General features: G+C 44.5%; 1 protein-coding gene across 1 annotated transcript in view; it reads right to left on the bottom strand.

Moving 5' to 3' along the window:
• Positions 1-12,374, bottom strand: part of CFAP44 (cilia and flagella associated protein 44) — a 557,576-nt gene that overhangs the window by 47,850 nt on the left and 497,352 nt on the right. Inside the window, exon 37 of the mRNA XM_085621005.1 lies at positions 6,334-6,450. Coding sequence (XP_085477131.1) covers positions 6,334-6,450 — 117 coding nt within the window. The remainder of the gene's footprint in view (positions 1-6,333; positions 6,451-12,374) is intronic.

Here is a 12,374-nt window from a genome sequence, read left to right as displayed (position 1 = left end):
TTCTTCGGAACACCCAAAAACTGCCAAGACAGAGCCAGTGACGTCCGGGCCGCTTGTGGAGCGGGGGCCTCTGTACCACGTCTCTGGCTGACGTGGAAACTATGTCCAGAAAGCTCCTTTACAAGAAAAGAGCAGAGGCCGCACAGGGGAAAATCAAGGAAGCCCTTTATTTTAATATAGTGGCAAATGCATTTCGGCATATATATATATATTTAGCCTGGGAGAACTCTAAGGGACCCTCTCAGGCCCTGGTGGGGCAAGGTTTCGCTACTCTGCCCCCTTATATTATTTTTTTTAATTTAACAGCAGGAAGGGAACTGAGTCCCAGAGTCCTGTAATGGCAGCCTGCAACATTTTTCTCCATGTTGCAGGCAGCCAATCAGAGTGTGCGCTCCAGCGGAAGCGTGTCTCCCATGGGAGTGAATTAGCCCAAGGGCAAGGAAGCCCCATTGACCAATAAGAACGCTCTATTTTTTAAAATTGGGTTTGAAGTACTCTCGCAATAGTCCCCCAAACCCAAACGCCCAGATACACTAAAAAGTGTGTTTCCTAATTTCTAAAAAATTACTGAAAGGATTTACACCAAATCACAAAAGCATGCTTTCTGGACCAAAATCTAGATTCCTGCCATATTTGGTGTAATTCAGTTCAGCAGGTTTTGCAATGGTGCTTCTTAAAAAAGTCAATGGAAAATACATGGGTAAATTGCGTTTTGGGACTCCCCTTTATTCTCGATCCCCACTTGACATATTACCCCGAAACTTTACAGAAAGGAGCTGAGGTTGACAGGCATTTTTTTGTTAAGTTTTGTGAAGATTTGTCAAACTGCGTCAAAGTTATAAGCAAAACCAAAAAATGCTCTACCGATGGAAACGCAGATCGAAACTAACCATAAATATATTTATATATTCACTGAAAAAACCTCCGAAAAGTTAAAGTAACATTCTAGTGAAAATTTCAGTGACAACATAACGTTTTGAACATGGCGAGGGTGTGGGTTATAGTTACCTTTGAGCATGAGTTATATTTACTTGATATAACTATAACTGGGAATTCCAGTGTATTTTTTTTAGTTCAAAACCTTATGTTGGCACTTACATTTTCACCTAACTATAACATTACTTTAACCTTAGCTTTTTTCAGTGAAATTCCTGGGTTTTAACGTAAAGTGATATTTCATTACCATAGGAAAAGTCAATCACACAAGCCAGGCCCCGAGTACAAAAAACATCTGCAGGCAGCAACACACAGTCTTTGGTTGTGCGCCCTACACCCCACTATATCTGCCCCCTCCCCCGAGCCTCATTGAGGACCCGGGGACACTACTCCCCAGGGATGAAACTTAAAAATGAGGGGAGGCGAGCAGTCCTCATCCCTAGGCCGCCTCTAGCATAGGGAACCCCATTCCATGGGACATTACTTTTTAAAAAAAGGGGACGAAGTACACAGCCCCCCTCCCAGAGCCCGTAATGACCTCGGGCCCAATTCTCCAGGGCGAAATACATTTAGAGGGGAGGGAAGCGTGCAGCCCACCTCCCAGGGCCTTAAAAGGCCTTCGGGACCCCATTCCCCAGGACCGAAAAGTAAGTATACGAGAAGGGGCTTACTGACCCCCATGCCACTAGGCCAGCTCACACACTGTGTCCCAGGAAGACCATCTCTGGGACGAAGTAGTTTCCCTGCTTGCATGAAAGGCAAGTGTGCTCCCACCCTGTGGGGAGCTTTGGAAATGCTCCTGTTGGGTGGGAGCACAGTTTTGTTTCCCTGCTCGCACTCTTGCAGGCAGGGAAATTCAGATTCCACCCATCCGGAGGCAGGAGCAATGCCAGCTGTAGATGCTCTCATAATGGAGAACACAGGAAGCTGCGGGTCCCAGAGACTCCCCAGCGCCACCCAACGGTGTGTGGAATGGGCCCTCAAAGGCTCAGGAAGGCTGCCTGCATGCCCCTCCCACTCTTTTGATAAATCGGCCCAATGGTGGGGGGGGATGAGGCGTTGGCTACACACGGCCTGGCCAGAGGCAGCGTGTGGTAGGGAGGAGGTTGGCTTTAAATATGGTAATAAAATATTACTTTACGTTGAAAAAGCACCTAGAAATTCTGTGAAAAATCAAAGGTTAACGTGACGTTATAGTTAGATGAAAATTTCAATAACAAAAGTTTAAAAAAACACTGAAATTCACCAGCTATAGTTATCTCTAGTAACTATAATGTGCGCCCATGCCATGCACAGTTATACCCCACATATTACATCACTCATGACAGCGCAAGTTCCCGGCGTCACATGCAGAAGTCATTCTCAACAAGAAAGAAGAATTAGGTCTGGTATTATTTTGAAAATAAATTACAGCATTGGAATTATACCCTGGAGTGCCCATTCACACCTTCCACAACGGAGGATTAGAAGCAGACTAATATATATGGAATCAGGGGGTGGAGGCATCTAAGTCTATACTTAAGTGTAAATCAGTACTTGGAAATGGTGAAGAGCAAATAAGTGGAGATTTACACCCAGGTGAAAGAGCAAATTTAACTGTGAGTAAATCCACACATGTGAATTTACCTATGTGAATAAGGCACACAATGTTGCGCTTCAGCCAGAGGCCTCCCAACACTGGATTGCCCTGAGTTTTGCAAAACTATGCACTTTGGATTAATTTGATACGTCTTGTAAGGGAAACTGCCTCTTCCTGGAGAGACCAAACAAGAAAACATTATTTTGATGAGCTTACACTGCCTGTGACATTAACAGGCCCACACAAAATTTCTGCTACACCTGTGCACGTTTTGTTATTTACGTAATATCCCATTAGGTGAATCACACGCAATCTCAGAAATTATGCAAGAGCATAATTTCACACACTTTTTTTCCCTTGGGGACTGGTACTGGCGAAACATATCTTGCGAAACACTTGTTTGAGCGGAAAATGTGTATTGGGAGACATTCTCTTCAAAGTGCGGTATGTCCTCGCGTTCGTTTTTTACTCACACCCCAAAGTGTATATCACACATAATTTAAAATCATTTTCCTAAAATGCCACAGATTTTTTGTGTATACAACATGACATGATTTTGCACATCTCTAGTACATTAACTGTCTTTGGGATTTGAGCTCAGTCCTATGCTCTTGACGGGGAGGTAGGTGGTTTTTGAGCCTTCTGCAATAAAGCCATCCTCTTCTACTTGACATGAGTTTCAGGTTGCTCTCTCTATCAATGGTATTTTGGCGAATTGAGGTCCATGGTGAAACATGGACAAAATAGCACTTTTGCTCTTAGCTGTCTTTGCTGTTCTTTGCGGATGTGACAGCCTGCATGCTGTTATCACGGACACCCTCTAAACCCTCCTAGCGACTGCTTTTCTCCTCCTTTAAAGTATCAGCTGGCAGGCCAAACTCCCAGTAGTGTGAATGAGATGGGAATGCCAGATGGCAATTTTTGAGAAGTGCTTAGCTTGATTTGATTTTATACGTCTATAGTGCGGACTCATGCCCGGCGGCATCTACGCGCTACAACCTAATACACTGAAAGAAAAGAGAATGAGGAAAAATTGTTTGTAGTAATTACCAACAATTTTAGTAGTTCCAGTAGGTTTATTTCCACAGTATCTTCTTTACATGTTAACCTCCAGCAGACTCAAGGAAAAACTGTCTTTCACAGAACTAAAATATGACATCATTCTAAATGAACATTTAGAATGAACATTCATGTCCATGGAAACAAAAGAACATCTCCACACATTTGATTCCTGAAACTGTTATAGATAATGACTACTGGGTGAAAAGCCAAGTCTAAAGGCCTTCCTGAATGGAGGCAGTTCCGAAGAGTTTTTCCGATGGGTGGGTAGGCTGTTCCACAATTTCAACGTTGAAAGACAAAACTGCTACCTCCCCACCTATATAGCCAGAATCCCCAGATCTCAACCAGATTGGCTTTGACAGAGCAGAGATTTCTTTGTGGGGGTGTACCAGCGAAACTCATGCCTTAGATAGACTGGTCCAGAATTGTGTAAGGTCATAAAGGCAATACAGAGGGTTTTGAAATCTATTTGTTTCTTCAAGTGTAGCCAATGCAGACTAATAAGTGCTTGTTTAGCAGACTGATACCTGGGAGTTCCTGTCAGCAGTCGGACTGCATATTCTGAAGAACATGTAACTTGCTAAGAAGACCTTTCAGTAGGTTGACCAACAGAGCATTACAATAGTCTAACCTGGAAAGGATAAGAGTGGAGACAACTGTTTTTGGAGATCCTGAGGTATAAACATGAACCTCAACTAGAATATATCTTATATGACTAAACTAGTAGACGGGTGACAGGATAGCACAATCTGACCAGATTGTTGATATTTTCCAGCCAAATTAGCTCTAAGTTGTAATTGTTTACGGTACTCCCACATCAAAAGTTACTGAATTAGGGCTTTATTGCATTTTACTGAATGGGAACATGTCTTGCAGCCCACGCTATAGGAAACACGTACTTTCTAAAGCGCAACTGTGACCTAAAAGTATCTGTGGTAAGTGCCTAATTACAAAATCAAGATATCAGTAAGCAACCTTTGCAAACAGAGCCAAGTTTTGAAGAACTTTCCTAAATGAGAGCCAATGTTGCATCTTACAAAAAGAGAGGGGGACTGAATTCCAAAGAAAGGCTGCTCTAAACTGAGAATGATCTACCCCCTAGTCTAACCTCTGAAAATTAGGTATTGCCACTGGCATGGTTTCCGACTCATGCAAATGGCGCCCCGGCATGTAGCACATACATTTTCCTTGAAGGTATCGAGGTTCATTTCCGCTAATGGCCCCATGGACTCTGCAGAAAGACTCAAAACTGATCCTCTTGGCTACAAGGAACCAGTGTAGAGTATTCAGAGGTGTTGACGCAGATTTCATGCAGGACCATTGCAAAGCTACATTCTGAATACGTTGTAGTCGTTGTAGGAGCTCTTCGGGTGAACCAAGAAATAAAGCATACTGCAGACCAAGCGGCTTAAAATAGTGACCAGTACCACCAAAAGACATACCATGGAAGGAAAGTAAGATTTTGTGCAGAACAGGCAAACAGAAAAAACAAGTTGTTGACAGATAGTGGACCTGATTATTCAAGGACAACTGGTTGTCTGAATGCACACCCCATATATGCACAATGTTGGCTGGAGAGGGTGGAACGCCAAGTGACGCTGGTCAAAATGCCTTGGGTGTGACTGCAGCGGGGAAGCCACTGGAATAGAGCAAGAGCTCCATCTTGTTGGCATGAAATTTAAACAAAATAAATGTTAGCCAAGAAGCAACGGCCTACGTACAATCCTGGAAGGTTGCATAGGGACGGTCTTGTCAATCGAGATCAACAGCAGGGTATAGTCTGCACAGTTCATGAAGTTGACTCCATGAGACCATATCAACTGACCACAGGTCGTATATATAGATTGAAAAATGTGGGGCTCAGGGAGGAGCCCTGTGGAATGCCGTGCTGTGAGGACTTAACCCCTGTGTGATAGGGGGACAAACATGCTGCCTGCAATCTATTTTCCAAATAGGACCTTATCCACTGTAGGGCTGCACCAGAAATACACAACTCTGCCAGTCTTAAAAGCAGCTTATCATGGGACACTGAATAGAAAGCAGATGACAAATCCTACAGCACCGATGCTGCTGGGTGACCCTTGCCTGCTGACAATTGTAGGGCGTCCAAGATGGAAGCCAGAGCGGTTCCCGTCCCATGGGCTGATAGCAAACCTGATTGTGCTGGATCTATTACATTGTTCTTCTTCACAAAGTTAGTCAACTGCCTATTAATACATGTCTCGAAGATTTGTATCGGAAATGGCAGAAGAGATATGGGGAGAAAGTTGCTTAAAATGGCAGGGTCTGCATTGTTCCTTTTCAGCAGAGGAACAACCAAAGCATTTTATTCCACCCATCTGGCTCCAGTACTTGAGAGACAGACTTATTGCATATTATGTTTTAGGTGAAGTTGGGAAAATGTCCTTCACTCTGACACCCCACATTGACACTCTGTACAGCTTTGCAGGAGCTCTCCACACATACAGCTAATTACCAGAGTGTGTGTGAGACTTATGTCAATTTTACCATAAAAAGATTTTGTCTTTTACCAGAACACTTGTGGCTAAGGTCTGTTTAGCAGATGTTAAAAGCAAAATATTCAAAAAAGCAATTGTGTTTACCATGAGTGAAGCATTAAAGGAATAATCTAGTGTGCTGCACACGCTTTAAGGGATGCTGCATTAAAAGTGTGTGTTCCTTGACTTTGGTGGGAGATTCATTGAGTGCAGTAGTAGGAATAGGGTTCTGATCCGACCTCTAGACTGAGTCCTTACCTGGTGCAGCCGAAGCAGGACAACCACCAGCAGCTCGTTCACTTTCTGCTGCTTCTCGCGCTGAAATGCGTCCAGCTCGGCCTCTGCTGCTTTCAAGCCTATCTCCACTCCTTTAACCTGCAAGGAGCAGACACATAAGACATGGTTCAGATACTGGATGTCCATCTAGTCTCACATCAATAAACACCAATAGAAACAGCCAGCTCCTAGCCATCACCAGTGGTCAATTTGAGCTTTTTTCTGGGTGGATGACTCTGTGCCGCCCTGGGCACCCACCAAGCAATATGCCGGGGAACCCCAGGGCACTCACATCCCCAGCTGGCTCAACGCAAGCTGCAGGAGCCAGCATTGCTCCTGCCTGGTGGAAGCAGCTATTTATGATTGCTCCTGCCGGGCAGGATTAATGTGTTTTCCTGCATGAAGGAGCGCAGACAGGGAAACAGAAGCCTGCTCCCACCCGATAGGAGCATTTGTAAAGCTCCTGCTAAGTGAGAGCAGATATGCCTTGCCTGCCTGCGCTCCTGCAGGCAGGGTAGTCATTGGGTGGGAGCAAACATATATTTGACTGTTGCGGGCAGGGACTCTACTGTGTCCCAGGATAGGGTGTCCAGGACACAGTCTGTGAGCCCACCTCAGGGGATGGGGTCACCAGGGCCTTATGAGGCTCAGAGGGGGCCTTTATTCACTGAAAGAACCCAAAGGTTAAAGTAACATTATAGTTAGGTGGAAGTTTCAGAGACAACGTAACATTTTAAAATGAAAAAACACTGAAGTTCACCAGTTTCTGATTATCTCTAGTAACAATAACTTGTGCCCTAAAATAACTGAAGTCTCGTCCGGTCATGCAAAGTCTTCTCATCAATGATGTCATTTCAAATTTTGCAGTCATGTTATCAATGATGTAACAGAAATTTTATGAGTGATGTAATAAGTGGGGTAAATAGCTGCTCATGATGAGGGTGCGAATTGTAGTTACCTTTGGACATAAGTTATAGTAACTAAATATAACTATAACTGGTGACTTTCAGTGTTTCTTTGAGTTTAAAATGTAACGTTATTCACTGAAATTTTCACCTAACTATAACATCACTTTAACCTTTGTTTTTTTCAGTGAATTTCTCAGTTTTTCTTAAACCTAAAGTAATATTTTATTACCATACATAAACTCAAAACCCACCACACATGGGATTGGCAACAGGGCCTCTCTGTGGGTGGTTTAAAGAAATTGGCAAAAAGCAAGCACATGCTGTGCAACATAACATGCATGAGCATGAGATTGGTGGTTGTAGGAAAGTGGGTTTCTGTTGCAGTTACCTCCCCACTTTTTGCCAGATTTCTGATGCACTTTGACTTGATGTGCCCTGGGTCCCTGCCAATCAGGTTTCCAGGGCCTGTGTTCTTTCACACAACGTGTACATTTGTACCTACAATTGGCACCTCTCTGGCCACATATAAGCCCATGTGAAAGGTACCATGGGTACCAAGGTCACTGTGACCAGGAAAGGCCTTTCAGGCCTGCAGGACATATTATGTCACCCTTAGAGGTCTTGTACCTTAACCCACACACACTGCCATTGCAGGCTGTATGTTTTGGTGCAGAATAAAGTGAAGAGTCGAAATGGCACACTTGACTGTGTGCCATTCCTGCAACCCACTGCCTATTGTGTAGGTAAGTCCCCCCTCTAGCTGTGTGCACTATACTACTGGTGAGGGTACAGTTCCATGAGCACTGTACCCCTACATCCATTCTTAGACATTGTAAGTGCAGTAAAGCCATAGGGCCCGATTCACAAAGGTAAACTGAGACAAAAGTCTAACTTTACTACTCGTAAACGCCCTTTGTGAATACTGAAAGTTGTAAAGTTAGATTTTTGAAACAGTTTACCTTTGTAAATCAGGCCCATAAAGAGTATATGGTCTGGGAGTTTGTCATTACGAACTCCACAGCACCATAATGGCTTTACTAAATTCTGGGAAGTTTGGTAGCAAACCTCTCAGCATCATAAACGCACACTGATGCCAGTGTGGGATTTATTATACAATGCACTTAGAGAACATCTTAGAGATGCCCCCTGAAAAACAACCAGCCTCTGGTGGGTTCAATGACTGGTAAACACCAGTAGGCCACCCCGAGAAAAATTTCTGGACCCCTGGGGCACTGAGTCCAAAAACAAAGCCTTTCCTGGGAGGAGGTGTTCACACCTCCCCCAGGTCAGGAAGAGCAATCTGTTGTATGGGAGCTCAAAGGTCTTCCCGCCTTTGCAACTTTGAAGCCCAGCCTTTCCTGCTATCAGGAGCAGGCCCCCTTCCTGTCTCATCCCCTTTACTGTGGGATGACAGGTGGGAAAAATTAGAAGAGCCCAGAAGGTGTGCCACCTCTGACAACCCCACCTCTCACGTGGGGGAGGAGAGGTGAAACCCATTCTTCAGTGCCCGCCATCTTGCAGGTGGCAGGTACTCTCTAATCAGGATTAGGGATTGTGCCCACTCCCCCACGTGGTGTGAGCACACCAAGGGTGTATTTACCCTAAGGTCAGTAGCCCATTGGCTACTAACCAGAGACCCCTAAACTGCTCCCTAAATACAATATTTAGGGGGCAGCCATGAACCCAGAAGCCAGATTCAAGGAAGAAAGAAGGACGGAAGAGTCATGCTGACCCAAGAAGAAGAGGACACCAACTGCCTTGGACCCAGCCCTACTGACCTGTCGTGTCTTCAGCCTTCCTTCAGCAAAAACCACGACTAGTCCAGCAGCCAGCAACCCCCAGAACCCGGAGGACCTGCAACAACCCAAGGAGGTCTCACCAGTGATCCTGATCAGGGATCTGGTGATCTCCAACCTCCCTCAAGACTCCTAACGACGCCTGCAGCCTCAACCTGAAGGGTCCCCCGACCGCGACCAGAGCTGGTAAGAAAGACCAGATGCCAGAAGACACCCCTGCACCCAACGCCCCTCGGCCTTGGATGGCACAACCAACTGTGTCTAGGTATCCCCCAAGATCCCAACTTACCTCTCCAGCCAGTAGTTGCCTTAGGAAGTCTCCCTGCCCAAGCCTTCAGCATCTTTCTGAAACTGAGGTCCTCCCCAGGGTCCCCAAAGTCTGTTTTGCACCCTGTACCTGGCCGCCCGAGTGCCGCTGGTGGTGCAGCTCCTGTGCTGGTCGTTGGCTTCTGCAGTGCTGACCCTAACCCCAGGAGCTAGGCTCCCATAACCAAGTGGCCTGATCGACAGCAGTCCCTAACTGAAGCCCCCCTTTGCCCCATTGACTAACATTGGGCCCCTGCACTCTGCACCCAGCCGCCCCAGTGCCGCTGGTGGTGTAGCTGGAGTGCCTCTCTAGAACTTGGGGAACCTGGTCCTAACCTCCAAAGCTCACCCTCGTGAGTCGAGTACTTACCTCCAAAACCGATAACCATTTTTTTCCATCAGGAACACATGTTATAAGATTTTAGGCCTAAAGTTGTTCTAAGTGTGGAACTGCTAATGTATGGAGAATAGAAAACTCAATTGAAAAGTATAAAAAGTCGAACCTACCTTGTATGTAGACATCATAAGGAGGAGTATCTAGGCATACCAACCCCAGTACTCAAAGTAATCTAAAGTAACTCAAAACTAATCTAAAAGTAGTTACTGTATGATGCAAACTGCATTTAAAAGTGACACAAACCTGCAACAATTGTAATTTCAATCACAACTGCATTACCTCGAACAGTCTTGCATTTTGAAAGTATCTATTACTCACCTGTGCCAAGTCCTGCTTGGTTCTAAAACATAAGTATATCTTTTTATTACTTACCTAATTGGTCTGGATTGTGTCTCTGGGTGTGTGTCTCAACCCCTTGAGTGAATACAATACATGCTTAACACACCCTCTGGATAAGCCTAACCATTCACCCACATTACCACAAAGGGAGCTGTTAGTACTTACCTAATTTAGCCTCTGCTATACACCTGGGGACACCCTGGACGCTGTGCACACTATACCTTACATTGGTATGGTATAAACAGAGCCAGCTTCCTACAGAAGTGGTTCAATTCTGCAAGGCGAAATGGATTGAAGTTATTTATTGTGTGATTCTAATAGGAATTTAAGTGGAGGTCAAACTAAAAGAGCTTTTAAAAGCAAGTGATTAATGCATGGATGATTTTTATGATGGTACTTCTTGTGATGTTCATCATGTAAATGTGACAAAGAAGGTAAACGTGGATAAGCAGCAAACGGTAATTCTGGATGCAGAGGGTAACCAAGTGTTCAATCCGAGGTTGATACATGACTCTAACTCTGCAGAATGGTTTCCGACAACTTTTGTAGACCATTATATTAGGGCTAGAATAAGGGCCCCTATAGATAGGGCCACTAAGACCAAAATGAGGGCAGAATACCTCTGGCCAACCATTTTTTAAAAGCCGACTTTAACATCAGTGTTAGATATCAAAATTGTGTCTTTTCGTAGCAGAGGAGGTAAGGACCCCAGGAAAGGGGTGGGCAGTGCTGGTCTTCTTGCCAAGACAAGGAGTTGGACACTCTGGGTCCTCTTACTTGGAGACTATGTTCTTCTGAACAGCAAAAAATTCAAGGGAGGTGTCGGACCCTGAGATATCCCTAGGTGGGCTCAGTGGGCCGTTTGCTTCTTGGGTAATGTAAACGCAGGCTTGTACTTTGAGAGGAGTAAGGCATTACTACTAAGGATCTACCCTAATTGTGGTGCCTCTGTTCATCAGAGGTTTGTTTATCTGTTCAAGGCTCTCTGTTTGAAGAGGACTTCATAAAAGAAATTGCTCTCTATGTGCAAGGATTTACTTCCTTGGACAAGGCACATTCCTCGTTGATGAGGGTGTTTGGTCGGATTCCCCCCAGAGGTGGCAGATACAGGGGTCACTTAGTTGACCAGTCAAGTTTCTTCAGACCCTACTGTGGCTGCAAGTTCAGATACTTCAGGCCAGTGTTCTTCCTGCAAAGTAGAAGGGGAGGATACTGTGGCTTTTATGGTAGATACATAAGGGGAAGAGGAACTCAAGGAAAGAGTCCTTTCCCCTCGCAAAGGTTGGGGGCAGGTTGGCCTTTTTTGTGCAGGAGGGGGGAACTCATTTTCGGCAACTCTTGGGTGTTACAAACAGTAAAGGGGTTTGAGATACATTTTTATGCCTTTACTTTTCAGACCAGACTTCCTGCTCCAGCACAGTTTTCCTAGGATGGAATAGAGTTCATTTCTACAAAAGTACAGGAGCTAACTTTTAAAGAGGCAACAGAGATTTGTCAGAGGAATCCAAAGGGGTTCATCAGCAATATATTTTTGGTGCAAAAGAAAAATAAGAAATTCAGTCAAGTAATAAACTTGAGGGATCTCAATCAGTTTGCACTCTATTGCCATTTCAAAATGGAGTCAGTAATCTGTCTGCGAGATATTCTTCTTCCAGGGGAGTGGATGGTGAGATTGGATTTAAAAAATAGATACTAATCAGTACCCATTTTTCAAGGCCACAGGAAGTATCTCCAACTCCTATGGCGGGCCCAAAATTACAGGTTCAGGTCCCTTCCATTCGGTCTCTTCTCCGCTCCTTACTGTTTCACAACACTGTTAAAACTGATAGCAGCATTTCTCAGGATAGAGGTCTAAGAATGGCGGTCTGTTGAGACTATATGATCTTTCTGATGCAGGAAAGAACTCCTGGTAAAACAGGTACAAGATGCAATTTGTTTAATTCAGAGACTAAGATTTATAACAAACAGAGAAGCCAGATCTAGTGGCATCAAAGAGAATGGATTTTGTAGGGTTTTTGGTAGATTCAAACAAGGGAATATTAATGCTTACAGACACAAAACTATAAGTGATCATAAGGAAGTTTGAGACTTAGGGGCACATGCATCAAGGTATGATTTTGCAAGTCCTTAATTGTGATTATTAAGGAATCGCAAATAAGGACTCGCAAAAGCCTATGCATGTAGAAATCGCTATAAAAATAGCGATTCCTAAACATTCCTTAATTGCGAGTCGCAAATTGTGAGTCCCAATTAAGGAATGGCTCCCCATTCATTCCT

Source organism: Triturus cristatus, chromosome 8, assembly GCF_964204655.1.
Source record: "Triturus cristatus chromosome 8, aTriCri1.1, whole genome shotgun sequence".
Classification (NCBI taxonomy): Eukaryota; Metazoa; Chordata; class Amphibia; order Caudata; family Salamandridae; genus Triturus; species Triturus cristatus.
This window is presented reverse-complemented; position numbering and strand designations above follow the sequence as displayed.